General features: G+C 40.2%; 4 protein-coding genes and 1 non-coding gene across 6 annotated transcripts in view; 1 reads left to right on the top strand and 4 right to left on the bottom strand.

Moving 5' to 3' along the window:
• Positions 1–373: 373 nt before the first annotated feature.
• Positions 374–6,064, bottom strand: LOC111662781 (uncharacterized). Its single transcript, XM_023416758.1, has 4 exons — positions 5,683–6,064; positions 4,994–5,094; positions 4,833–4,908; positions 374–2,514 (listed from the first exon to the last, which is right to left on the bottom strand). The coding sequence occupies exons 1-4, from the start codon at positions 5,975–5,977 to the stop codon at positions 1,709–1,711; spliced, it is 1,278 nt and encodes a 425-aa protein (XP_023272526.1). The 5' UTR covers positions 5,978–6,064; the 3' UTR covers positions 374–1,708.
• Positions 6,065–7,353: 1,289 nt separating this feature from the next.
• smtnl1 (smoothelin-like 1) lies at positions 7,354–11,532 on the bottom strand. The gene is made up of 5 exons (XM_023416800.2): positions 11,202–11,532; positions 9,277–9,923; positions 9,061–9,175; positions 8,782–8,933; positions 7,354–8,050 (listed from the first exon to the last, which is right to left on the bottom strand). Exons 1-5 carry the CDS (start codon positions 11,280–11,282, stop codon positions 7,663–7,665), a joined length of 1,383 nt encoding a protein of 460 aa, XP_023272568.1. The 5' UTR covers positions 11,283–11,532; the 3' UTR covers positions 7,354–7,662.
• Positions 11,533–13,532: 2,000 nt separating this feature from the next.
• trnaw-cca (transfer RNA tryptophan (anticodon CCA)) lies at positions 13,533–13,604 on the bottom strand. Its single transcript has one exon. It is a non-coding gene; the product is annotated as a tRNA-Trp (tRNA).
• A 1,565-nt stretch (positions 13,605–15,169) lies between these two features.
• On the bottom strand, positions 15,170–16,777 carry LOC111662816 (uncharacterized). The gene is made up of 5 exons (XM_023416802.2): positions 16,667–16,777; positions 16,523–16,578; positions 16,121–16,444; positions 15,328–15,962; positions 15,170–15,250 (listed from the first exon to the last, which is right to left on the bottom strand). Exons 1-5 carry the CDS (start codon positions 16,690–16,692, stop codon positions 15,239–15,241), a joined length of 1,053 nt encoding a protein of 350 aa, XP_023272570.1. The 5' UTR covers positions 16,693–16,777; the 3' UTR covers positions 15,170–15,238.
• A 1,264-nt stretch (positions 16,778–18,041) lies between these two features.
• Positions 18,042–23,996, top strand: part of slc43a3b (solute carrier family 43 member 3b) — a 12,344-nt gene continuing 6,389 nt past the window's right edge. The window contains exons 1-3 of one of the 2 annotated variants that reach the window (XM_023416694.2): positions 18,042–18,200; positions 22,263–22,562; positions 22,815–22,944. In XM_023416694.2, coding sequence (XP_023272462.1) covers positions 22,376–22,562; positions 22,815–22,944 — 317 coding nt within the window. In that variant the 5' untranslated portion in view covers positions 18,042–18,200; positions 22,263–22,375. Of the gene's footprint in view, positions 18,201–21,758; positions 21,888–22,262; positions 22,563–22,814; positions 22,945–23,996 lie in introns of those variants that run through there. The other variant, XM_023416693.2, reaches the window with a different exon arrangement.

Below are 23,996 nucleotides of genomic sequence, written 5' to 3' on the forward strand. Positions count from 1 at the left end.
TTCTAAAGAAGCACTGAAGTGTCAAACTTCATGTTTAATCTGATTTATTTATTCATTTTTACAGCTTTTAGAGTAATTCATACTACATACTTTAAGTCCTGTTCCATAGGTTCAATGTATTTCTGCCTTTACAGATACGGGGGTGAAATCAAAGCCAAACAAGTAGAAACGTGACAAACAATACTTTAGTGTGGGCAGGATGTAAAGAGGAACAATGCAAGGAATTTCCCCCAGTTTCCTTAAGAGTCCCCCCTCCTCAACCTACCCCAACTGACAGCACTACAGTATGAATAAACATGTGTCCTAATATTTACTGGGAACAAAAACAATGCTGCACTCTAGAGGTGCAAAATGAAACTTGTCAGACACTGAAAACGGTTTAAAAAAATCAATATTTATTCAGAATTGCATATCCAGACTACAAATCCACACAAAGAATCCACACTAAATTGATTATTGCCCAGTCTAAAACTATCTGACAGTATAAAAAGAGGGAAAAGAGAGTTTCAACAGAGTCAACAGTGGAGGTAGTTTGTTTTGAAATGAAACATACACACAAAAATGGAGGAGGAAAAATGGCCATCTCCTTTTCACAGGTATGGAGATCACTATCAGACAAGCCACACATTTTAAATTCCCAGTTAGTCATAATGTTCTGACTGAAGTCTGGGGTATAATCAGTGTATCTGAGAGTGAAAAGATTAAACTGCTTGTAGCTTTGCAAACTTTTAAAACTGTTTAAAACACTTCAGCACTTTACATTAGCACTTGTTTAACATTTTCTATTGTAAAAGTGGTTTGGTGATGTGACAGTACATATGGTAATATAATTAAATTTCATCAACCGTATCAGAACTGGATTCTTCCTTATATTGCCAGTCCCTCAAACATCTGTGTAAGGCCAGTGAGGCCAAAACAACGAGCACAACTGCTTTATGCTGAAATTGGACCGACATGACTGTTGTATCAATGCGATAACTTCACATGGACACGTTCATTTGTAAGACATTTAATGAACTGAATTAGCCCAACACTAATTCCTGCTTGGTTATTATATATATTATAAATCAAGTTTCTCAACTCCCTTTCTTGAGTTTCCAAAAAATGTACTGTATCACAATATATATCAATATCACAATATAAAACTAATTACAGAGATAGAAAAGTGTGTTTCCTTTTTACTTCAATGTCACTGTCCATGTTAGCCAGCATCTATACATATACTTGCAACAGCTTTGTAATGCTGAAATGTAATGAGTTGGTAAAGTCATGATAGAAAAACTACTCAATTAGCATTAAAATATTGTCATCTTAAATGGACATGAGCTGATATGATGCATCAAAGTTTGTGTCATTTTCAAACCGTATATAAATTCACTCTGCCAGTCCTCTGACCAGGAAGGAAAATAAAGAAGGCATTTTATTTTTTGAAGGTTGTTTTCCTATTGCTGGTTTTCCTAGATTTAAAAAGAACAGAACAGAGGTCATGCATGTTTGTGTCCTTATTTTGAACCACAACAGTCCAATGATTTTAGTGGGAAGTTGTCAAGATATACACTCATGTAGTTGAAGGTTATTAAGTATATTTGACCCATAGCAAACACCTTTCCCCAAAATATACATTGTGGCACAAGTGTCAGTAGAAAAAACATTCTAAAAAACTGTAAAACTCATGTTAAAACCCTTTAAATCTCTTGATCAGTCATGGTCAGAGCACCCCGTTACTGCTGTGTGTGATCATGTGTCTGCGCAGGTTGCTGGGATTGTTAAAGCTGGAGTTGCACTGATTGCAGGTGTACGGCTTCTCTCCGGAGTGAGTCCTCAGGTGGATCTTCAGGCTGCCATTCTGCGTGAAGCGCTTTCCACACTGAGGACAAGCGTACGGCTTCTCGCCTGTGTGAATGCGCATGTGGATGCTCAGCGTGGTCTTGTTGACGAATGACTTGCCGCACAAGGAGCATGGAACGGGCGACTCTCCGGTGTGAGTCGCCCGGTGAACAATCAGGTCTTCTCGGCTGAGGAAGCGCTCGCCACAGAAGCTGCAATCCAGAGATTTGTTGACAGTGTGAGGGAAGACGTTCTGCTGCTGGGCGAACTGGCTGATATGACTGCAGTGCCCCACTTGACCATCAGCTATTGCTTTTATTGCAGAATTCAATGTGGTTGAAGCCATTTGAGTGGAGTGATTTCTTTCCAGCTGACTGTTCACCAGTGTGACACTGTTGTCCTGCATCACTCTCATTGGTGCTCTGTCATTGGCGCCCGTGGTGAAATTAAGGAGACTGTCATGGGCGACGCTGTGGTCTGGAGACAGAGAGCTAAAGGCCTGAAGTTCAGAAGCAGTGAAGAGAGTGTCGCTCTCCTCCTGCAGAGGCCCTTCTCCTCGGCCGTGAACACTCACGATTCTCAGCCCCTCGTTATCACCTGTCAGGCAGGAGGAACCAGCAGGCTCTAAATTCTGAGTCCCTGTGGCAACATCTCCCTGCGTACTGTGGCTCCCAAAGTCATCCTGACCTGAAAAGAACAAACAACAAAATGACATTTGTGAATCAGGGCTGGTATCTAAAAAAGACATCGCAGAGGTATTTCTAAGAATAGTCTCAAACTAGTCCTCAGTTGTGTCAAGAATGACATACTTTGTAGACAGAATCTAAGAGTGCAAGCAAGTAGCTTTCAGCAACGTCTGAGTTTAATTATCTAGTGCTGAATGAAATGTTGTAAAAAGACAGAGTACTGTTATGTCCACCCCCCACCCCTACAAAAGTAATGAATCAGCCAGTGCTGTACTTAATGCGTCATGGCTGAGTTGTACAATTCATCATGGTTTAATACACGCTGTGTTGTAATAAATCACCCTGAAAGGCAGTTCAGTGCCTTCCAACATGAAATATGCCTCAATATACCGAAGCATACAAGAAGACAGCTTGTATAATAAGATATTTACCTAAAGAAAATCATAATTCTGCAACACCAGATGTGACGTTTGGGATATTAATCATGTATGATAAGGACTTAATTTAAATGTTAAGTGATGATCTGTCTTGTCAAAGTGACCAAAGACCAAAGACAAAGACATTTGCACATAAGCAGATAAAATATACATAAACAGAGCGTAGCAAAACCAGTTTTCATAATAATACAGACATGCATAATATAATGAAATTGCAAAGTGCGAATAAAGGTGAAATTGCTTTTAAAGTGCTTGTTCCTGCACGCCGCCATGTACCTGCTGTGTGTTTGTTAGCAGATTAAATAAATGTTAAATTGTTTCTTGGTCTTCTTGCTCGGCCTCCACAGCTGACAGTGCCTTCTCCATCTGGTAAACCTCTGGTCTCTGATTTCTCTCTCTGCTTCATGTTGACATCTAATTTACCTCATTCACTTAGCTCTGGAATAAAAACAATCTCCCAGAAAAACATCACTTCAGATACTTCCAAGTCAGACATTTTCTATCCTGTACTCCCAACTTCTCTCTTTAACCCCCACCCGTTGTAATAGATGATATTCTTAATTGAGCCAAGATGTCAAAAGGTGTGAGATCAAAGTTTTATGGCAGTCTCTCTAAGGTCCTGGTTCCATCAGTGACACAATTTCAAGGCACCTGGGGTGTGAAGAGTTAGACGACAGGATATTTCCTTATTCTTTTAGTGCCAGACACCATTTGATGCCGTTCTCACCTGTTCTAACCTCAGGTGCACTGGTCTCTGGTCTAAGTCCAAAATAAGCCGCTTCCTAACCGGAGTCGCCCCCACCTGCACTAGATGCAAATTTGAACCAGCCTCCTTATACCATCAATTCTGGGCCTGTCCCCAAGTGGCAAGATTTTGGGACAGGATATTAAAATGTCTTTGGGATATATATGGCATCACTATTTAACTTTCTCCTTTCACTGCTTTGCTGGGTGTTTTTGCCAATTGACTCACTCCTCACCGGCACCCAGAGATGGGCCCTGGCTACGTTCTTTGCTAGAGGGGTTATTCTTCTGAATTTGAAGTCACCTGTCACTCCACTATTTACACATTGGGGTAAATGTAACCTTACTAATACCTGGGACACTTACAAAAGTTATACTGGGAGGATACAATTTTTAAAAGAAAAGATTATAAAAGAGGAGACAGGAGAATGAGGGAAAATGAAGGGAAAAACTTGAGCCCCCCCCCCCTTATAATCTATATATATATATATATATATATATATATATATATATATATATATATATACACACAGTGTGTTGCTGCTGGAAACAGGTACTTGAGTAATTGACTGACCTGATAATTACCTGAAATGTTCCTATGTAGATCTGCTTACATTTGGAAAAATAATAAAAAAAAGAGTTTGTTTTGTTTGACCTCAAAATTAAAATATTTCCTTTCAATCTTCTGATGCAGGATATATATATATATATATATATAGGTAATTTCAAGCTTTGAAGTTCAACTTTTCAACTACTATGTTCCCTTACTTATTATTTATGTCAACAAATTTCCTGAAATGGCTAAAAACAACAACAAATGAGTGCAACAAACAACACAAAGTATTGTCTGTGTAACCACTGCCTGATATAATATGTGATGTCTGCAGTGTTCGCCAAAACCAAAAACACATGACCGAGGGATATTATTGAATCTGGTGACATATTCCTTTGCTACAAAGAACATGGCCAGTCACACCAGCCCAGATGCAGTCAAATAAAGTCAGCAGCTTTTGATCCAGTCTCAGCTGATGAACTATTGGCTGATGTACTTTCATCAAAGCAAAGAATAACTCTGAGCTCCTGTGGTTCAATAACTGACAGACAGCTATTACATTATTAAAAAAAACAGTCTACTCACTAACAACTGCTCCGCATACTCCAGCGTCGTCTTCATCTTTGATCAGGATGACATCTGGACTCTCCACATCTGCGCACTAACATAGAAGAACACACATGCATGAGCAAACACATTTTTATAAACTATTATTTCCTGAAAGAACAAGTGTGTACTGTGTTTACCTCCACTTGAGTGACAGAGGAGGAAGTCTTGTTCTCTGACTGTAGAGACATAGAAACAGCATCTCCAGCAGCCTTTTGATCCACTCGTGACTTAATGACAACTACAGGAGGAAAGAAAAAGGCAGAAGTTCGGGACAACTGATGTTGACGTATCACGGATGAGAAGGAGCAGAGTCATTGCATGGACTACCTGTCAAATCAATATGATGTGATACAGTTGTACACAAAAGTTGGGTCAAATTACATATTTTGTTGATAGTTGATGGGGAAAAGTAAGTAAGTACAACCCCTATTGCAGACAGACAGTGGAATCTCAAATATTAAAGGTTTGAGCCCTTTGAGCACTTATCAACCAACACACAACGAGCAGGCTTTGATATCTAACAAAACAGGGGTTATCATCTTAAGATCATTTAAGATCGGGCACTCTGATGAAGTTTTTGATCAGCACAACTAAGATTTGTGACGTATGTGTGACGTGTAAAGGATCAGTGGTTATTGATTAGCAGTTGACTATTAAAAAAATAACCGCGTAACTATTGTAGCTCGTTTGAATTAAAATATAAAGCAATTAATTGGAATATTAATGTAACAAGAGTGATTCTGTCATTGTGAATTGGTTTACAGGAGGAGGGCGTTACATTGTAACTTGAGTATGAAGTATTTTTCAAAGTAAAAGTACTGCTCACCTTGTGATTTAGCCCGTGGTTTGGGTACATTTCCTCTGATGGGAGTGAAGCGGCTCGCCGGCCGGTTCGTCCTGGTCTGCAGTCGGAGGGAGAAGAGCTCGCTCCTCATCCCCTTCATCCTCGTCCTCAGGGCTTCGTTTTCCTTCAGGCTCTGGGTTAAATGCAGGCGGAGAGACGCCGAGCTCTCCGAGAACAGCTGACTGATTTCCGCCACCGCTGCTTTCACCAGCACGTCCATGATGGACAAAAGCTGTGACTCCAGGTTCAGGCTGCCCGGCGGCATGTTTGTGGACATGTTACACTCCGCTGCCGCCGAGAATTACGGTGGAAAACAGCGCGGCACAATTGCTGGGTGAGCTTACAAAAGGAGCAACACAATGGCCTTTCCTGTAGCATGACGTCGATTACCGTAATTACTAGAAAGCAGAGGCTTTCCATTTATCCTGGTTTACAGCTTCTGACTGTATGGTCAATGTTGATGGGTTTTTTTTTAGCACATTATACACCTTAACACTTTACATTGGCTCAGATATCTAAAACCAGTCATTAAAATAGAAAGCAATTAATTGGAATATCAATGTAACAAAAGTGATTCTGTCATTGTGAATTGGTTTACAATCAATAATATTTACACCTATTGACTAATTTTGAAATAGGAAGAGCCTAGAGCAAGCTTATGAGTATAACTTAAAACGCCTGTTTACTCCTGTTTACTCCTGCAAAGGTGTATAAATGTTTTCAATGTTTTATTCTTTATTTTTATTCATTTTGAATTGATGCTTATTGTTTGATCCAATGGTGAATGAAGTGTCCAGGATCATGTATTTAAATGAACTATAACTTGTCTTTTACATGTAGACTTCATGAACTAAGATTCAGTACTGACTCATCTCAGAGCCTCAAAACCTCATGTATTTTACAGTGGGCCCGGGGCTGTATTTGTCAAACTGATAAAATGTAAGTGAAAGATAAAAGTAAAAATCCTTCACTTTTTCTAATCTGAAGAATAAACACAATTTATTTTGACTTTAAATGCTCTTAAATGTAAGAGAGCTCCAGAGGTCTATTAAATTACTATCTACACATCTGTCTGTGTGACAATGCGGTACTAAATTCATCTTATTATATGATTTCTCTGATGCACCATGTCTACCAGCAGCAGAACTTATTTCCATTTCAGCCAGTTTCCAAATATATTAGAATATCCCATTTTATTATTCATAGAGATGAAAAGATTTCACATAAATAAAATTAACCTTCTCAAAAATGATAATCATACATCTTGCAGAACAACATACCACCGAAGAAACTAAAGTTTTTTTTTTAGGAATGTAAAATATTGGCAGGGTCAATTTCTATCTCTAACTGGTTATATCTTCTCTGAACTTGCATGTGATCAGTCATGTGATCACTTTAGAGCTGCTCTTAAAAGCTACATCATAATCTCATGAATTAGATTTCTCACATCCTTTCATTGTGTTGTATGTCTCTATAAAGTGTATTATAATTTGTGTACTATAAAATGCTGCTGTCTCTGTGGTCAAAATGACAACCCGTTGCCATTGTGAACACACCAGCCATCACAATGTCACAATTCATTCGTCTTGGCTGAGCATCACATATCCCCTCAAGACAAAGATTTTATTGTTGCACAAAAAACTCACAAAATAATTCACAAGTCCATTATTTAATCTATGATTTCATACAATCACAGAACAAACAGAATAATTAGATTTTCTGCTTTATGTGCTCAAAAACAAACAACATGGCCGTCAATAAAAAACAGTGTAATAAAACTTTCAAACATACAGCTAACTGTAAAATCACATTGCCAGTATTTGAGTTGAGAGTCGACCTGATGTGCCTCTTTACTCTGAGAGTAGTCAGTCCATCAGCAAACTAAGACTTACTCGTTGTAGCACCGCAACCATCTACAATCTTTTTGGTCTTTTCAGTCTTTCTGTGTGCTGTCAATATTTTCTAGGACTCTGCCTCGACTAACGCTGCTCCACCTTCCTCTGTCTCGCAGCTCTTTGGTGCATCTTCCTCCTCACCAGTTCCCTCTGGCTCAGCACTTTCTCCTTTCTCTTTCTCCACCTGGCCATCCATCATCCCGTTCTCAGCAGACTCTTCTTCATGCTTCTCTGTCGATACCTCTCCTGCTGCGTCCTCTCCTTTCTCTTTCTCCTCTCCCTCATTACCAGACTTCTCTTTGTCCTCCTTTTCTTTTTCCTTCCTCTCTTTCTCTATTTTGGACAGGCTGTGGCAGAGGGACTGGACATACGTGAACACACACATGGGGTCCGGGTTGTTACCCATCATGATCATGTCAGACACTTCCAGCAGAGGGCAACAGTCAGCCAGAGACCTGGGAGGAAGAGAGGAGACAGTCAGAGGGAAGAAAACTTGAGGTGAGACAAAACAAAGTGCATTTACTCAACTACTACTCTCAAACACAGTTTTGAGGTACGTGTATTTTACTTTACTTGTAATTCAATTTTCTGCTGCTTGATACTTCGACTTCACTATAATTCAGTGGCAAACATAATGCTTTTTAACCACATTATATTTATTTGATAACTTCAGTCACTAGTTTCTTTGCAGATTCATATTGATAATACAAAGTATATTCAACAAATAAATTATGATTGAAATAAGATATGACTTTATTGATCCCTGGTGGAGAGATTCGCTGGCTACCCAGTTTAGAAAGTAAGTAAAATAAGCTCCATCTTTTCAAACTGCAGCATTAAAGTGATGAACACACACCGACATCAATAATTTCCTCTTGGTTCCCCACATGCTTAGTACTTTATCTCATTCCTGTTCTTATTGTCACAGCTTTTCTGTGTTTTTACAGAAACCTTTTATTGTATTATGTGTTGTGTTGTGCATTTTTAATGTTGTTAATTGTTTTATTGGACACTGGACATGTGTCCAGATACACTTGGTGCAAAATGAGTTCCTTTGTGTGAGACAATAAAGCTCTGAACTGAACTGAACTGAACTGAACTGAACTGAACTGAACTGAACTGAACTGAACTGAACTGAACTGAACTGAGAGAAGAAATGAAGGAGGGAGAATGAAATACTCCATACTCTGCAGTTTGGAAAGCCAGAGTAAAGTTTTTCTCCCTCTCCTTTGGATTGAGGGAGCTGTAGTCGAAAGCGTCTGGAAAGAAACGATGGATCAGAGCACAGAACGCCAGCCCATTGCACCAGGACGATGAGAAGTTTTCTATGTTGATGCCCTGAAAGATCAAGTGACAGAAACTGAATAGACAGAAAAAAAAACATATCTTCATCTAAGCATCTAGTTAAATTAGTAAAATAGCAATTAAGTGAAACTGACACACTGGATGAAGAGGATGAGCTGACCTCATAGTTTCGCGTTTTGTTGCGACACCACTGAAGCATCTTCTGTTTGATTGAAGCTCCTGTGGCCGCGGCTGCAGATGACCTCTGAATTTTGAAGTTGCGCGGTATTGGTGACCTAAAGATATCACAATATTACTTAGTTTCTGATCGAAGGGCCATTGGATCAATATTTAGTGTCACTTTCCAAAATATTTGAAGTTCTGTATGATGACTTACTCTGGTGAAGCTTGTTCGAACTTGGCAATAATGTTGTTCTTGGTGGAGGCTCTGACAGAGCGTGCAGAGGGTCTTGGTCGGGAGAGAGAAGAGGAAGGAGGACCACTCTTTCGTTTGGGCTTCCCTTGCTTTTCTGCCTCCTTTATCTTTCCTTTGTCTTTCGTCTCAACATCTGCTTCTTTGACTTGTTTTTTCTTCTCTGCCTCCTTTGCTGCTTTTCCACTCACATCTTTCTCTTCTTCCTTTGCCTTTTCCCCAGTTTTACTCCACTCTTCATCTTTGTGTTTGTCCTTTACCTCCTGTCCGTCTTTCCCAGTCTTCACATCCTCCACCTGCCCTCCTTTCTTGTCTTCCTCCACCTCTCCCTCCCCTTTTTTTTCTCCATTTACTGGTTCATGATCCTTCATTTCAGTAGGTGCTTTGTCTTTATCTTGTCCAGTCTCTTCAGTGTCACCTTCAACAGGCTTTGATGCAGTCTGGAGCTTATCTGTATCTCCAGCATTGGCCTCCTCTCCTTCTCCCTGGTGTGGTTCTTTATCCTTCTCCCTCTGCTCTCCCACCTCCATTGCCCCCTGACCTTCTGCTGCCTCCCCCTCTGTGTGCTCTATCCCTCTGTCACTATCATCCTCCAGCCCTGCTGCATCTGCCTGGAGGACAAGAAACATAAATTTGTATTTAGTTATGTACTTTATTTCACTATAATACACAGTGATAGTAACAAAGCATGTGCATTCACACACATATAGAATATATATATATATATATATATATATATATATATATATATATATATATAGAATATATATAGATAGCATTTTTATGGTGCACAATTTCAGTACTGCTGTTTTATTTAGTGTTCATTGTTTTTTTTCTCTCTGGCTAGAATCTTTGAAAATGTTCAAAAATACTGAGGATGACATTTAATGCTGAAGGTGAATAATCTAAAATCATATGTATCAATATAAATTAAAGCACAGGCACAAGTTGAAGCCTAATGCATTCTGTAACATTATGTAAGATGCTGGCTTACTAAAACTAGTGCCTACACTCTCGGGATATCACAAACCACGTAATGTGAGACCTGAAGCTCTGGTCTGGGATCTGTTGAGTATCTCACTTATTTAGATCCAGCAGAGAGGTTGAACTTTCAGATGTCAAATGAGCTTTTTGTCGTTTTTAAACCACACACAAACTACACATTTATATTTAAAAAAACAGGTTAACGTCATCCCAGTCAAAGCTAATCATAAACCAGAACACTTATTTAAATTTTTTTTAATTCTTAGAATCTTAGGGAAGCCCTAATTTAACCTGAGGAAATCAAAATCTCATCAGTCACATACATTTCAGTGACAGTTTTATCAAATTGTTTTAAGCTTTAATTTCAGAGCTTATTTTAAATACATTGTGACATAGTAATTTATTTCAGAGTTTAATATTATTTTATTTTTTCATCCTCATTAAAATATCACTATTTAAGTATTAAACATATGTGCTTTGTTTATTGTTTATCAATGACCTGCTGAAGGAACGGTCACTCCAGGTCAGACCCTGCAGTGGTGACTCATCAGAGGGAATAGGAAGCTCCACTGTGTGCCTGTGCGTGTGCATTACTTTGCATAACTCTGTGTGTGTGTGTGTGTGTGTGTGTGTGTGCAGGTGTGTGTGTGTGTGTGTGTGTGTGTGTGTGTGTGTGTGTGTGTGTGTGTTTACTTTTTCAGCCAGGAGTTAAGAACAGGTGTAGCACAGTGAACGCATGCAAAACCTCCTCCCTTGTCCTGCCGTCCTCACTCTTAACACCTGCCATGGCCACAAATGCTCTCACTGCCTATTCCTGGTATGTAACATAACGCTAGTCATTGTGGGTTTTACAAATAGGAGAACTTTTAGTCTGTACTTTAATATTAACGTGCAAAAACACACACCTGGTTGTTGTTGTTGGTGTCAGTCTGATTAGTCTCCTCTGTAGACTCAGATGTCTCCTGGCTGGGTGATTCTCCATCCATGATGTTCAGATCGGCGGATCAAAGGTCAAATCACACTTTTTTGTTTTTAAACTAATAACCAGGACTCTTAAATGATCCCCTGTCTTCCCTTGAAGGTTTTCATTCAGTCTAAGGTGAATCCTCTTCACAGGAGCCCTGCTTAATGTGTCACTCTCTGCCTCTCTCTACTTTTCTTTCCTGTCCCTGTCTCCCTTTCTGCCCCTCTCTGTCTGCACTGCCTCGTGTTTGTGATGTGTGTGTTGGTTTGTGGATATCCGCCTTCGCCCCCTTTCACCCGACACCCCCACCCTCTGCTTTGTGAGGATTCCTACGCTTCTTTATCTGACCTTTTGAACAACACAGGGTCCCGAAATAGAGTCACAGTGACATAGGCGCAGTCCAGCGGGCCAGACAGCTGCGTCTGCTGTGGAAACTGTGGCTGTACACATACGGTATACATAAACACGTGGGTGCATGCATACAGTCCCTTAAACATGCTTGTGGGAAATGTGCCTCTTCCTGTTCCTTAATATTAAATGTGGATTTGGATGCAGTTATGTAAAGCTGGTGTGGTTGAATGAGTGCAGGTCAACTGATTTTAAAGGTCTTCAAGAAATAAAAGGGCCTTTTATCATTAAATATTGTAGGCTTCATACTTTACACACTCCCAAACTCAGCTCAGTATTGTTATGTTAGTCTCTTATTTAATATAATACTTATTCCCAGTATTATTATAGAAAATGGAAATCAACAACTTTACCTTCATGTGATTTTTTTTTTGTTTGTCATTCCTGAGCCTTTACCTAATTAAATCTGGATTAAGAGGTTCCTCAACTAAGTTGCATTCCCACTGACAATTCATGATCTCCTTCTGTAGAGGTCTGTCGAGGCAGAATATCTTAAATGACAAATTATAGTCCTTTTCACTTTCCCTTCCACTTTAAAAGCATTCAGATGGCATATAGATACAGTATGAAGTAGATACATGGCAAAACCAGACATGTCCAGCTACTTCTCTCGCAGCCCCAGCTAAACACTGCGTCTACTCATTCAACACAAAACAGATGGTTTTAAAAATAAATGTCTATCTTTATTCCCACTCTGTCTGTCGTTACCCTCTCATGCCCCCCCACATCCCTTTCTTGTCCTCCTCTCTGTCTAAGTCTTGGGGGGCTATAATTATGTCAGCACCTTCTTGTGTATCTCTTCCACTCCCTCCTGCTCATGGCCCAATCAGTAAAGCTAAAGCCAGAGCAACTATGCATCTGTCGCACTTTGTATGTTTGTAAAATCAGAGGACCTGATGCTCTTAAAATTTGGAAAACAAATGAGATGTTGAGAGATTTACATGTAGGCTCCTATTAAAAAAATTGTAATGGATGATAAAACAATGACAGTGTGTTTTTGTTTGTGTGTGTCCATGGGTGGAGTCCCACATGTTAAAGCTGCTGTGTGATTATCGCTATTTTTGCCACCGTTCAGGGATTATCTCAAATTATTGTCTTACACTGACTGAAGTCCCTCATGCTACTCATATTATGAATGTGTGTGTGTGTGTGTGTGTGTGTGTGTGTGTGTGTGTGTGTGTGTGTGTGTGTGTGTGTGTGTGTGTCCACAACAGAGAATGCCTTGAATGCCTTGCTTTAAAATGGGTTGTGGTGAACCACTCTTCCTGTTGTCTCCTACTTCTTGGGGTAGAGTGGCAGCATCCTGGTACGAGTAATTTTCTTTACTGTTTAATGTAGCAAAGCACATAGAAACTTGAAAAACAAAGAGGAAGACGCAGTTATGAAGCAGTGTCAGTGTTCTTTATGAATCATTAAAATTAGCCTAAAGTAAACAGTCTTGATGTGATTGAACACACAAACTTGGTAATGGTACTTCAGATACAAAACCCTGATCGATAAATCAGCTGTGGCTGCTGGAGCATGGGCTTTCATTTAAACGTATAACAAGCTGCACAGTGAAAAGGAGAGCTGAAAGAATCAGCTCAATTTATCAACAATATTTTTTTAAAAAGACACTGAGTACTGACCTCCTTTGAACACAACCTTCTGATCTGGAGTCAGACGCGCTGCCGTTGCGCCACACGCCACACTCTGGAATCTGAAGCTGCGATGGCGCTTTAGACGAATGCAATGAAGGTCATCAATACAGCAAGTTTCAACCCTGAGCCAATGTGTTCTTTGTTTTAATCAAGTGGAGAGCACTGTCAGTGTGTAGACAGAGACCTCTGCCATCAATTCATCCATGTTTCAACAGATACCTGTTTGACCTTGACGTGATTTGAACACGCAACCTTCTGATCTGGAGTCAGACGCGCTACCGTTGCGCCACAAGGTCTGTGGCCTTTGAAATAATGACCCTTTAAAGGAATGACATACCAATGTAATGTCCATCAGTGAGTCAGGATTCAAGGCTGAGCCACGATACTGCGGTTTGTTCTGGTTCACCAACGGAAACGCAGCACATCAACCATATACACTGATATGAATCTATATCCCATATGACATGTTTGTAACTATATATTTTCCTTCAACTTTGTTTTCCTGTTTATCTTTTACTGGCTTTGATTTTAAACTCACTTCCATTGATCCATTTCACCCTTGAAAGCATTGGCAATTACAAATTCTCAGACTCTCAAGCTTGCACTGCCTTTGTATCACAAGGTCAGAAGCAAATTGCTGTAGTAGGCCACACAAGTACAAAATCGATCACTGCAGAAGGACTCAAGTCTAAGCCCAGATACCAGAGTTCATTTGTGTCCATCAGGGTAAACCAATTAAGTCTTATTAAGCTTGCAGGACAGCTTCAGTGATTGTACAAGTCTCTAAAAAGACATTGGAGGGATGAAACATTCCTCCACAAGATATTCCCTACTTTGGTGTTTTGATGAAGAATATTGTAGCATTCAGCCACCCCCTTGTACTTGGAGCAGTGCCATCCTGAAAGATATCACCTGTCAAGATTGAATAGTTTCATCATAGAACAAAGGCTATAGAGTTGGGAAGCTGATTTGTATGATTACAACATGCGTCTTTCCTCTACCAGAGGGTTCATAACTAGGACACAGAAGGTGTGAGTATCAGCCAAAGTCTTTCAATAGTAACTGAAAATGTTCAATTTAGCTGAGATCTGGCAACTGCAGAGGCCATGACACCTGACTTCAGCCCATAGTAACACCTTGTGCTTCATCACTGCCATTTTAAAAATCACTACATAAACATGGAGGTCCATGAAGCGCTAAGGGTCATTTAGAGATGTTGAGCCAAAAGCCATTAGTCAGCTGGGTCAACTTGGCCAGTGAAACAGTTTCTCTCAGCATGATGTGATAATGGGGGCATGTGTGTTGTGGCAACTTTACCAGTTCAAAGAGAAATCAGCTCACCTGTATAAACTCAGTCTAACCTGATGAAACTTGAACACAACCTTGTGAGAGACCACCATGCACACAAGTTTGGCAACAGTCAACTAAAGGCCTAAGCCCAAGACAATCATGCCCCAAGGTTCTCGTCATGCATTTGGTGTTTTGAGTTCCACTGGAAGAGAAAACACTGGCAGTCTAAATGTCAACTACATGTTGACCTGTTCCACTACAGGGGACAGGTCAAGCAGCAGAGCGTGAAACTGACCAGAGCTGCATGCAATTTTTCAACCACAGAGAGAGGTCTGCATCAATGACTGCTAGAGCAACATTTACTAGTGAAATGAATGCCAATAAGACAGCTGCATGTGCTCATGTCCAAGCCAATGTCAGGCCAGTACTCAACTGAACCACAACACTGATCATTTCCCATGCTACAAGGTCACTTAAGGCTTTTTGACCATCTTGACAATTAGCTTAGTAAAACTTGCTGCCCCCAGAAGGGGTTCTTTTTACAGTTCAAGGAGCAAACATGAAGCCAAAGTACTTTAAGATTTGTTTTTTTTTTTTATTATTGGTTCAGAAACTTGTTCAGGCTGGAGGGATCCACCACTTAGTAGCCAACCTTAAAGACAAGAAGAGGTCAACATTAGGACAAGTTACAATACACCTACATATTTGTGCCAAATTATGCCAGCTTACCTTGACGCTGTTATAGCCTCCTGCTCGGCTGCGAGTTGGCTGTATGAAGCCGCCATAGGAAGAACCAGGTTGACCAGCTGCAGTGCCACCATGTCCATAGCCAGTCTTCAAAGGAGGCTGTGGCTCTTGAAAGCTCTGAGGGGCTGCCAAGTCACCAGTGAAGGGCTCGCTCTCCTGGATGGGGCCAGAGTTCTGGGGAACATAGTCTCTCACATAGTGAACATCTTGCCAGTGGTCCATCCCCTGTTCAAAGCTGCTGCTGGCATGAGTGACTGTGCCTGGAGGATACTGGCCAGTCAGGAACATGTAGTCATAGTAAGGATAGAAACCCAGGCTTCCACCAAATCCACCCAGTCCAGACTCTGGCTGAGGTTGGCTGGAGAAGCTCTCTCCTTCAGATGTGTGTGGAGAAAATGGAGGGGGTGGGGGTGGTGGTGGCAGGAAGCCTTGCTCCTCTGTCTCCCTCTGGAAGTCACCAGTTTCATAGCTTTCCTCAAACTGGGCCAACTCCCCTGCCTGGTACACTGGTCCAGGTGGACTCACATACTCGGCGCTACTGGAGCCAACACTACGAGTGCCAGCTGGCATTTCCTCACCACCAAAGACACTTGGAGGTGCAACAGCCCACTTGATGTCTGAGTAGAGAAAAACAGAACTTCAAGACTCAATTGTTTAACTTAACAATTAGGACCATTGCAGGCTACACAGACTCAGTTGCCTACAAGTACTGCAAATATTGTACTAAAACAGTTCTTTTCCACCACTGTCCAGAATATTTAACATGATTTATTACCTCGAGAACCAGGTTGAAAAGCAGCACCTGGTGGTGAAGAGCCAACAGGATGGTTCCTCATTGTGCTGCCGCTGTAGCCTGATTCAACAGGTCTGGAAAAGTAACTAGAGCCGCCTGGTGCTGCTGGCTCTCTAACTGCAGGCTGAGGGAAACTGGGCCTCGGCTGTGGCACAGGCTGATAAGATGGTGTGGAGACACCTTTAGAGGGAGCACTGTTTGGCATAACTCCAGGTGAAAAGTCGCTGGAAGGTGGGACATAGTTGGATCCAAAACTAGGAGCAGCATTTGAGTAACTACTGCCACGGGAATCATGGGGATTAAAGCCTGGGCACAAGAGAGGTTAGTCAGAGGTGAAATCAACTCAATCATACACTGTTTTAATAGCATGGGCATAAAACTTACCTCCCTTAACAGGAACACAGCATATGTCCACAATCAGCAAAGCAAAGAGGGAAACCCTGAAACAATTTAAAACAGGACTATATGTTATCAACAACTTTCCCAACAACCAGATAAACAGCCACTCAAAGAGCCACAGCTACTTACCCCAAGAAGAACTGTGAAGACGTCATATTGAAAGCCGACACTGATGAAACAGTGACCCATGACGGCTTATAAATGTTGCCTAATCAGTCAGAGCTTAATGAGCTAACCATGAACAGCTGCTGGTCAGTGACTCCCAGTAAAGGTGGATCAAACCTCAGCACTTAGTCTAAACGAGCGTCAGGTGCAAAAAGTTGGTGGCTTCCTTTCTCTTAAAATTGCTATCCTTTGGATTTTTACCAGATGTTCTGAACCATGTGACTCTTTTGGCACAGCTCTGACTTTTACTGTTTGGCAATTTATGTAACATTATTAAGTTATGAAGAAATATTTAGTTGAAATCATGAACTGAGGAAAATTCGCTGAAGAAACTACACTCGTGGGAAATCAAGATGTGCACTTCATATCCTCTCACAAAGGTCTTAAATTGTGCTCTAACACACAAGTTGTGTTAGTGAGAACTTTGTGAATTGTTCTGCATGGTGACAAATGCCATTAGGCTTCCTGAAATTCATTTTTCCTGGTTTCCCAATTAGAAAACTTCAGTCATCTGCACATTAACATTTATAGTCTTCATCTGGAGGCCTCACCAATGTATTACCTTGCGAAACTTTCGTCACATTATTACATGGTTATTTTTATCTGGAAACAGGTCTGAAATGACTGGAAATCATGACTGGTACTAATAAGAAACACTGTAAAACAGTGGTGGAAGAATTATTTACATCCTTTCCTTAAGTAAAAGTAGCAGTACTAAAATACAGTACTAATACATCAGCAGTGAATCATCAATAAATGCCACTGCCACCATGTTTGACAGTTGAGGTGGTGACTTTGGATCATGAACTCCTCTGTTTTTCTCCACACTTTCCTTTCCATCATGTCGATAGAGGTTGATTTTTTTTTTTCATCAGTCCATAGTTTTTTTTAGTGTGTGTGCTTTTGTGAACTGCTGTCATTATCAATCTTGTTTATATTTTGGAGCAGCAACAACTTTCACTTTCACAAGACAATACAATCTTATTAGACGGTCACACGGTGGCGCAAACATACAAAAAAGTGAAGCCTTCTACTCAAATACTCTCATGTTTATGTCTGTGGCCTAAATTGCACATTTTCCGATGTCTTCATATTTACCAGTAACACTACATTGCTCATCAGATTTCGAGAATGGTGAAGTAACACAGCTGTACGGGACTTTAATCAAATCCAGTTTAACAGCACAGACTCACAGGCGTAGCTACTGTTTCCATTAGCAATTACCATTTTTGGGAATAAATCACTATGAGAGACCAGAGGCAGGAGCAGCAGTACGGGAAGAAGCAGTGTGTGTGTGTGTGTGTGTGTGTGTGTGTGTGTGTGTGGTGTGTGTGCGTGCGTGCGTGCGTGTGTGCATGCGTGTGTGTGTGTGTGAGATGAAAAAACAGAAGTCCCTGTACCCGCCTGTACAGCATGTCGAGCCTCCCCGCTTCTTAAAGGACGAACAATATGTGGATGGTATGGACAATGAGGTCGCAGTAGGAGGGCATAGCTTCACGTAAGTTGGCTATACAGTACATCCTCCCACGAAAAGACATCAGACAGCTATTGTGTGAAAAAAGAAAAGATCAGATGCTGTGGATCTGTGTGATCCCATGCATAACATGATTCTTACTTACGGTTTAAATCTAACGATTGTTAATGTGGGTTAGTGTTCAGTGTGGGGGGAAGAAAATCAGACCACAAGGCTGTGCAGACCATGTGGTACTGTCACTACACTATTTTATTATGTGCTGTATGAGGTCAGAAAGTATGCAGTCTCACCATCATACAACATGCATCACCCTGTAAATGAAGAGTTGTGTGGCGCCTGACTGATTATATCCTGTATGATTTTTTCAATGAGGCTACAGAGGCGGGCGTTTTCACAGGGAGTCTGTCTGCTGTGATACTGCAGAGCAGTAGTTCACACCTTTTTTTGTGACCACTTTATACACAGCACTATTTGTAACCACAGGTTACATGTCTGTGGTTCAAGGTGAGCAGCCTAGTAAGAGTGATTTTCTCCTCCTTTCAATCTTAAGAATTTTTTGAGCCCTGAAGAAGTATTTCATAAGAAAACAAGTAAAGATTGAAGAAAAGATTGGCAGTTTTTTTTCTCTGCCTCAAACCATACATGAGGATATTTCTGGTGAAATAATTTGTAGAAGCTTTATAGACTCTTCAAAACAGCGGTTCACATCCCCACATGTTTGTACAAAATGTGTTATATAAATAAAGTTGAGCTGAGGTGGGTGTTTGGATCTCACACTGGTTCACTTGATGTGCACATGGAGTCACAGATCGATATATTATTCCTTTGTATTTTACATTTTGATATATACATTTGAAATATATTAGAATTGCTTTATCTTTCTGATGCGTCCTAAAACTGTGAGACTATGTGTAAAATGGTTTCATGTCCTACAGTTCATCCAGTACTGATGGGAACACCCTGAAACATTGACTTTATTTGAGGGAAAAAACAGAAACGCTAAAAATCAGCACTTTAGGCCGAATGGACTGAGTACAGAGTCAAAACAACATAAGATGTGTCACTGCCCTAAATACGCTACGCATGGTAGACACACTTTGTGTAAGTATGATAAATGAGCAGATTCTCGTTAACAGAGGTTTAGTATTTTTGTTGGGTTGAAATTTGCTGCTCTTGAACTTGTAAACATTAACCAGGTGTGTGTTTAACCCTGTCAGAAGACAGACGGTCTTGATTTCTTCATGCCCTGCTAGTGGAGTTCAGTCTCATACAGGTCACTGGAGTTCAGTACATGTTGCATTACACGTTATACACATTAGTTCAAGCTTAGTTTAAATAAAAACATGGTTTGTCCATGAGGGAGAAACAAAATAGACAAAAAAATCTGACCAGACACCAACACCATTACATCCAAACCAACACCATCTCACACCAACACTGCAACTAGGAAAATAGTAGCATTTTAGGTCATCAGATGATCTTAAACTTAAACTCTCTATTCATCCTCATCATTTTTGGAAAACAAGAAGTAGTGAGTTTGATGTAGAAACAGTCCCGTGGTTCATCTCTGTATTAGAAAGATAATGACATCTGACCATGAGCTGTCCAAGAAGTTGCTGATACCAGCACTTTTCCTTTTGGCACGACTGCAGAGTGTGTTTTATGGTTATGCAAGCACAGAGATACACACATTTTTGTACTTTTATACTCATACTCGTGATAACGTAATGCTTTCCATAGCCCCTTACTCTATACATAACCATTACAGTCATGTGGGTAACCCGTACCTGGTACCCTAATTGCAAATCCAAGGCTGGATCAGTAACAGTGCAAAGCGATGAACTTCCTGGATCCTCCACCATAACTGTGTGACAACTGGTGTGAGGTAATATGATCAACTGTACCCTTGTTTGGGACATGCACCATGAAATCACAATTTACTTGTTCTTGAGTCCCTGTTTGAAGCACATTCTTGTGTCATAGTCTAATTTTAAGACCTTCATATGTCAAGGTGTTTTAGTCGTCCAGATTTCCAGATTTCAAGCAACAGAGAAATACTGTACACACTGCACAAAGAGGGGAACTGTGGGTTAACAGAGGTACAGCAGTTCATTGTTGATAGTAGTATCAATATGTTGGGTGTTGAACCACATACCCCATTTGCCACTCCTTGTCCATATCATTTGTTTGACCTAAAAAGTTGGTTGTAATGAAAGACATAATAAAATGATATGTACCCAGTGCAACAGTATAGATGGTATGTGTTTTCAGAAATAGTTTCAGGACAACAGAAGACAATAGAAGGTACAGAGCAATATGTTTTATTGTTTTATTGTTATATTGTTTTATTTACTGTGGCTCCTAAAATATGCTATAAGGATGAATTGATGTTTGTATTGTTTTTGTTTCCTTTGCATGGGGTTTATTGATAATAGCACAGCAACAAATGCCAGCATTATCCTTTAGACTATAGTGAGTGATCAGAGGGAAGTCATGTGGCTCAAGACCTTCTCTGATCCTCTTTGCAGTTAGTATCATGTGTGTGTATCTATGCATACATACACACATCAGCCATTGTTTTTAGGAAGTGCGAACAAGCTTGTATGCGTGCCTGTGCCTCATGATGAGGTGATGATGGTGTTTAGCCATATATATTTATAGGTCTTGTTAGTGGTGTTATATTTCCATGTTCAGGCTGGTGTTTTATTCAAAATAATTTACATGAAACATCATATTAAATCACCTTTATGTAGTGATGCAATTGTCCATTCATCAGTGTATGGACAATGGCAGTGTCAGGTAAATCAACGGAATGAAAATAAACTTAAAACATGAATTTTATCATCCAACAAAATAATAATCAATAATAGTCACTGCAGTTTTAGTGTTGTCCATGCTTGTCTTTCATGATATGATCATGCTCATGGCAGACCTGGATAATAAAGGAACTGGAAGTGTGGACTTTACCTGCTCTTTAAGCACACAGACATAGTAACATGCATCTCTCTCTGAAAAGAGCCTGGAAAACCTACTGTAAAAAAAAAATGCCTTAAGCATAACAAGAGATGTAAAAGTTAAGCCCTCTATGCTTCTAGTCTCTACAATGTGCATTGCACAACGCTCTTGGGGTCCAGCCAAAAAAGGTTTGTCGCGATCAACCAGTTTTTCCTTTGGGCCTGTAGCATCATGTCACAGCAGTATACTTTCATACAGCTGTCAAGGAGTGATAAGGCCTATCAAGGATGCTACTATGGACTGAGTTATGACACAGAGGACCAGTTCCTACATGGTGCTCACCAAGTTGTTTTCTTGAGCGAGTCACATGACCCTGTGGTTAAACCTGCCGGCTATCTTATCCAGAGTACGTCTCATAGCTTCACTGCTGTGTAGGATGCTGGGAATGCAGGAGTGTTTATTTTCTATTGCTACCAGCGCCCAGAGCAGAGGGATTTTATCTGCTGCACAGCAGAGAGTAATTGAGAAATGTGAAAAACACTGAGGAGGGAGTAGGAGGAGGGAAATTGTGAGGAATAGGAAGGAAGTGCTGGCCTATAAAAAGAGGGAAGGCAAGAGCAGAGGTGCGGTTTGTAAGATCACATCTCTTTCCTACTCTCTGTGAGCACTAGGGAGTAGTAAGCTGGAGAATACCAACATAACAGCTGCACATTTTTGTTTTTGCAGGAGATTTCCTCTTTGTGATTTCACAAGAAGGTTATTTTGTCAAAAATTCATATTTGCATATTGTAATTGTTCCATCTGTTGTTAAAATGGGAACTGTATGACCTACTGGTATCCCAGTAAAGATAAAGTTTCTTCTGTTTTCCAGCTGATTTTATGCAGTTCCATGTGTTTTTTGGAAATGAGCTGGATTCAGTTTGTCTTTGTGCGCAGATGTTTCTAGTTTTAGCTCATGTCTCGCTTATGAAACTTTAACATTTTCTATTGAAGTGCTTTTTACATGTCATGGAGGACAGTGTTTTTTCTATGAAAATGAGTATGAGAGCTGCAGAATGGGCTCATTTCAACACTTTCTCCTTTTTAACAATCCTTAATTACATTTTTAATTTTTATTTCCTATTTTGGCAGGGGCAGTGACAGACACCACCTTGTGTGCCTGTGTGTGTGCAGTGTGTGTCCATGCAGGTGAAAATATAGTGTTTCTGAATTGTCTGCCTGTGTGTGTGTGAGAGTGTGGGATCATGCCGGGTTGTGAGAACACCTTGGGGGTGCGACGCTTGCTCACCTTTGCTACGGGTCTTGTGGAGTGTCTGGGTTTCGCTGGAGCTGTGTTCGGATGGGCTTCACTTGTTTTTGTCCTCAAGACGGAGGGCTTCTTCAGCTCTCTGTGTGTGAACACCACAGGAGTCAATGCAACGCATGTCTTAGGTCAGTTTAATGTTCTCACTTCTACAACTTCGAATTCTGAATGTCTATAGAAACTATCCAATAATTTTATGTGGCAAGAAGTTTAACATTGTCTTTCTAAGAACCTGGAAGTTTAAAATTAATTGCAACTCTTTATTATATTTGACCAGTGAAGATATTTTTCATGCAGATGTCTTTGACCTTCATTATCAACTGTTTAACCAGGTTTCTCAACCTTGGTTTTCTCACTGTCCCTTTTTTGTGTGTCTGCAGATTGCAGTGGACAGGATGAAAGGTTCTCACTTGTCTTCACCATCGCTTCCTTTTTGAACAATTTTCTGACGCTGCCCAATGGTTTCCTCTTTGACCGGTTTGGCACTACAGTGGCTCGGCTCTTTGGAATGTGAGTCCAACACCTAAATTACTTAAAATGACTAAAAAATGGTCAATGGAGATAAAAGATTTCTCATCAAAAAGTTACTCAGTAGAGATCAGTCGGGTAGTTGAGAGTTGGAAGTGAACGTTGACTTGTAAAGAACAATAACATGAGTTTTTTATTAGTGTGATTACTGAGGGAAAAGTGAAAGGTGCAACAAGTAGTTTGGTTTAATCTGGTTTTTCTTTAGCAAAGTTTCAGAGCATCATCTAATTCTGTATCAGCAAATATCACATTACTTTAAGGTGGATCAATTTTAAGACTTCCAAAGAGTAAAGAGGTTCTGTAAATATTAAAAAAACATAATAGCCTGACTAAAACAGCACAGGTACCAATAAGCAAACACCAAGATACTAATCCATTCGTTTTGTACTTCATACTTCAAACAGCAACAGAACAGTATATTTCACATTTTTCAGTTATTCCAGGATACTCTCCTCCTCTTTAGATCATCTCTTTGGATCAAAGTGAAGGATTTTACTGTACTTTGCTTCACTGTGATCAGCTGTGCAAATAGTATTCTTTAGGCATTTAGTCATTCAATGAAAAGAAGAACTTAGATGCAATGTTCATTGATTGTAATCCATTTAAAACTTTTCAAATTGATGTAGATCATTTTCAACCTTGTGACAGTGTCATGTTTTTACACACCATGTGCTGACATATGAAACGTATGCATTCATCAAATTAAAACCTAAATCAAAAGAAAAAAAGAGACTAGACAAAACAGCAACCTCTTCATTTGAATTTATTGTATTTCTTCACCAAAACTTTTTTGATACCGCAGCAATAAAACTAAAATCCCTGCTGAACTGAGTCCCTGCTGGATTTACCAAACCTCACACATTCGCACTTAAGACAGATGGGCCTCTTAACTCTTCTCCATCCCTCTGCATAGCTTGACTCTGTCTTCCTGTGGTGGATTAGCTAATGCGACTATGCAAAGAGGCAATTTGTTGCAGTTTTACTCTGTCTCTGGTATTTTCCCAAACCTGTATGATTACAATAACAGCTGTTTT

This window comes from Seriola lalandi, unplaced genomic scaffold (assembly GCF_002814215.2).
Source record: "Seriola lalandi dorsalis isolate HSWRI2012SDOR001 ecotype SW California unplaced genomic scaffold, Sedor1 jcf7180002054569, whole genome shotgun sequence".
NCBI classification, from domain to species: Eukaryota; Metazoa; Chordata; class Actinopteri; order Carangiformes; family Carangidae; genus Seriola; species Seriola lalandi.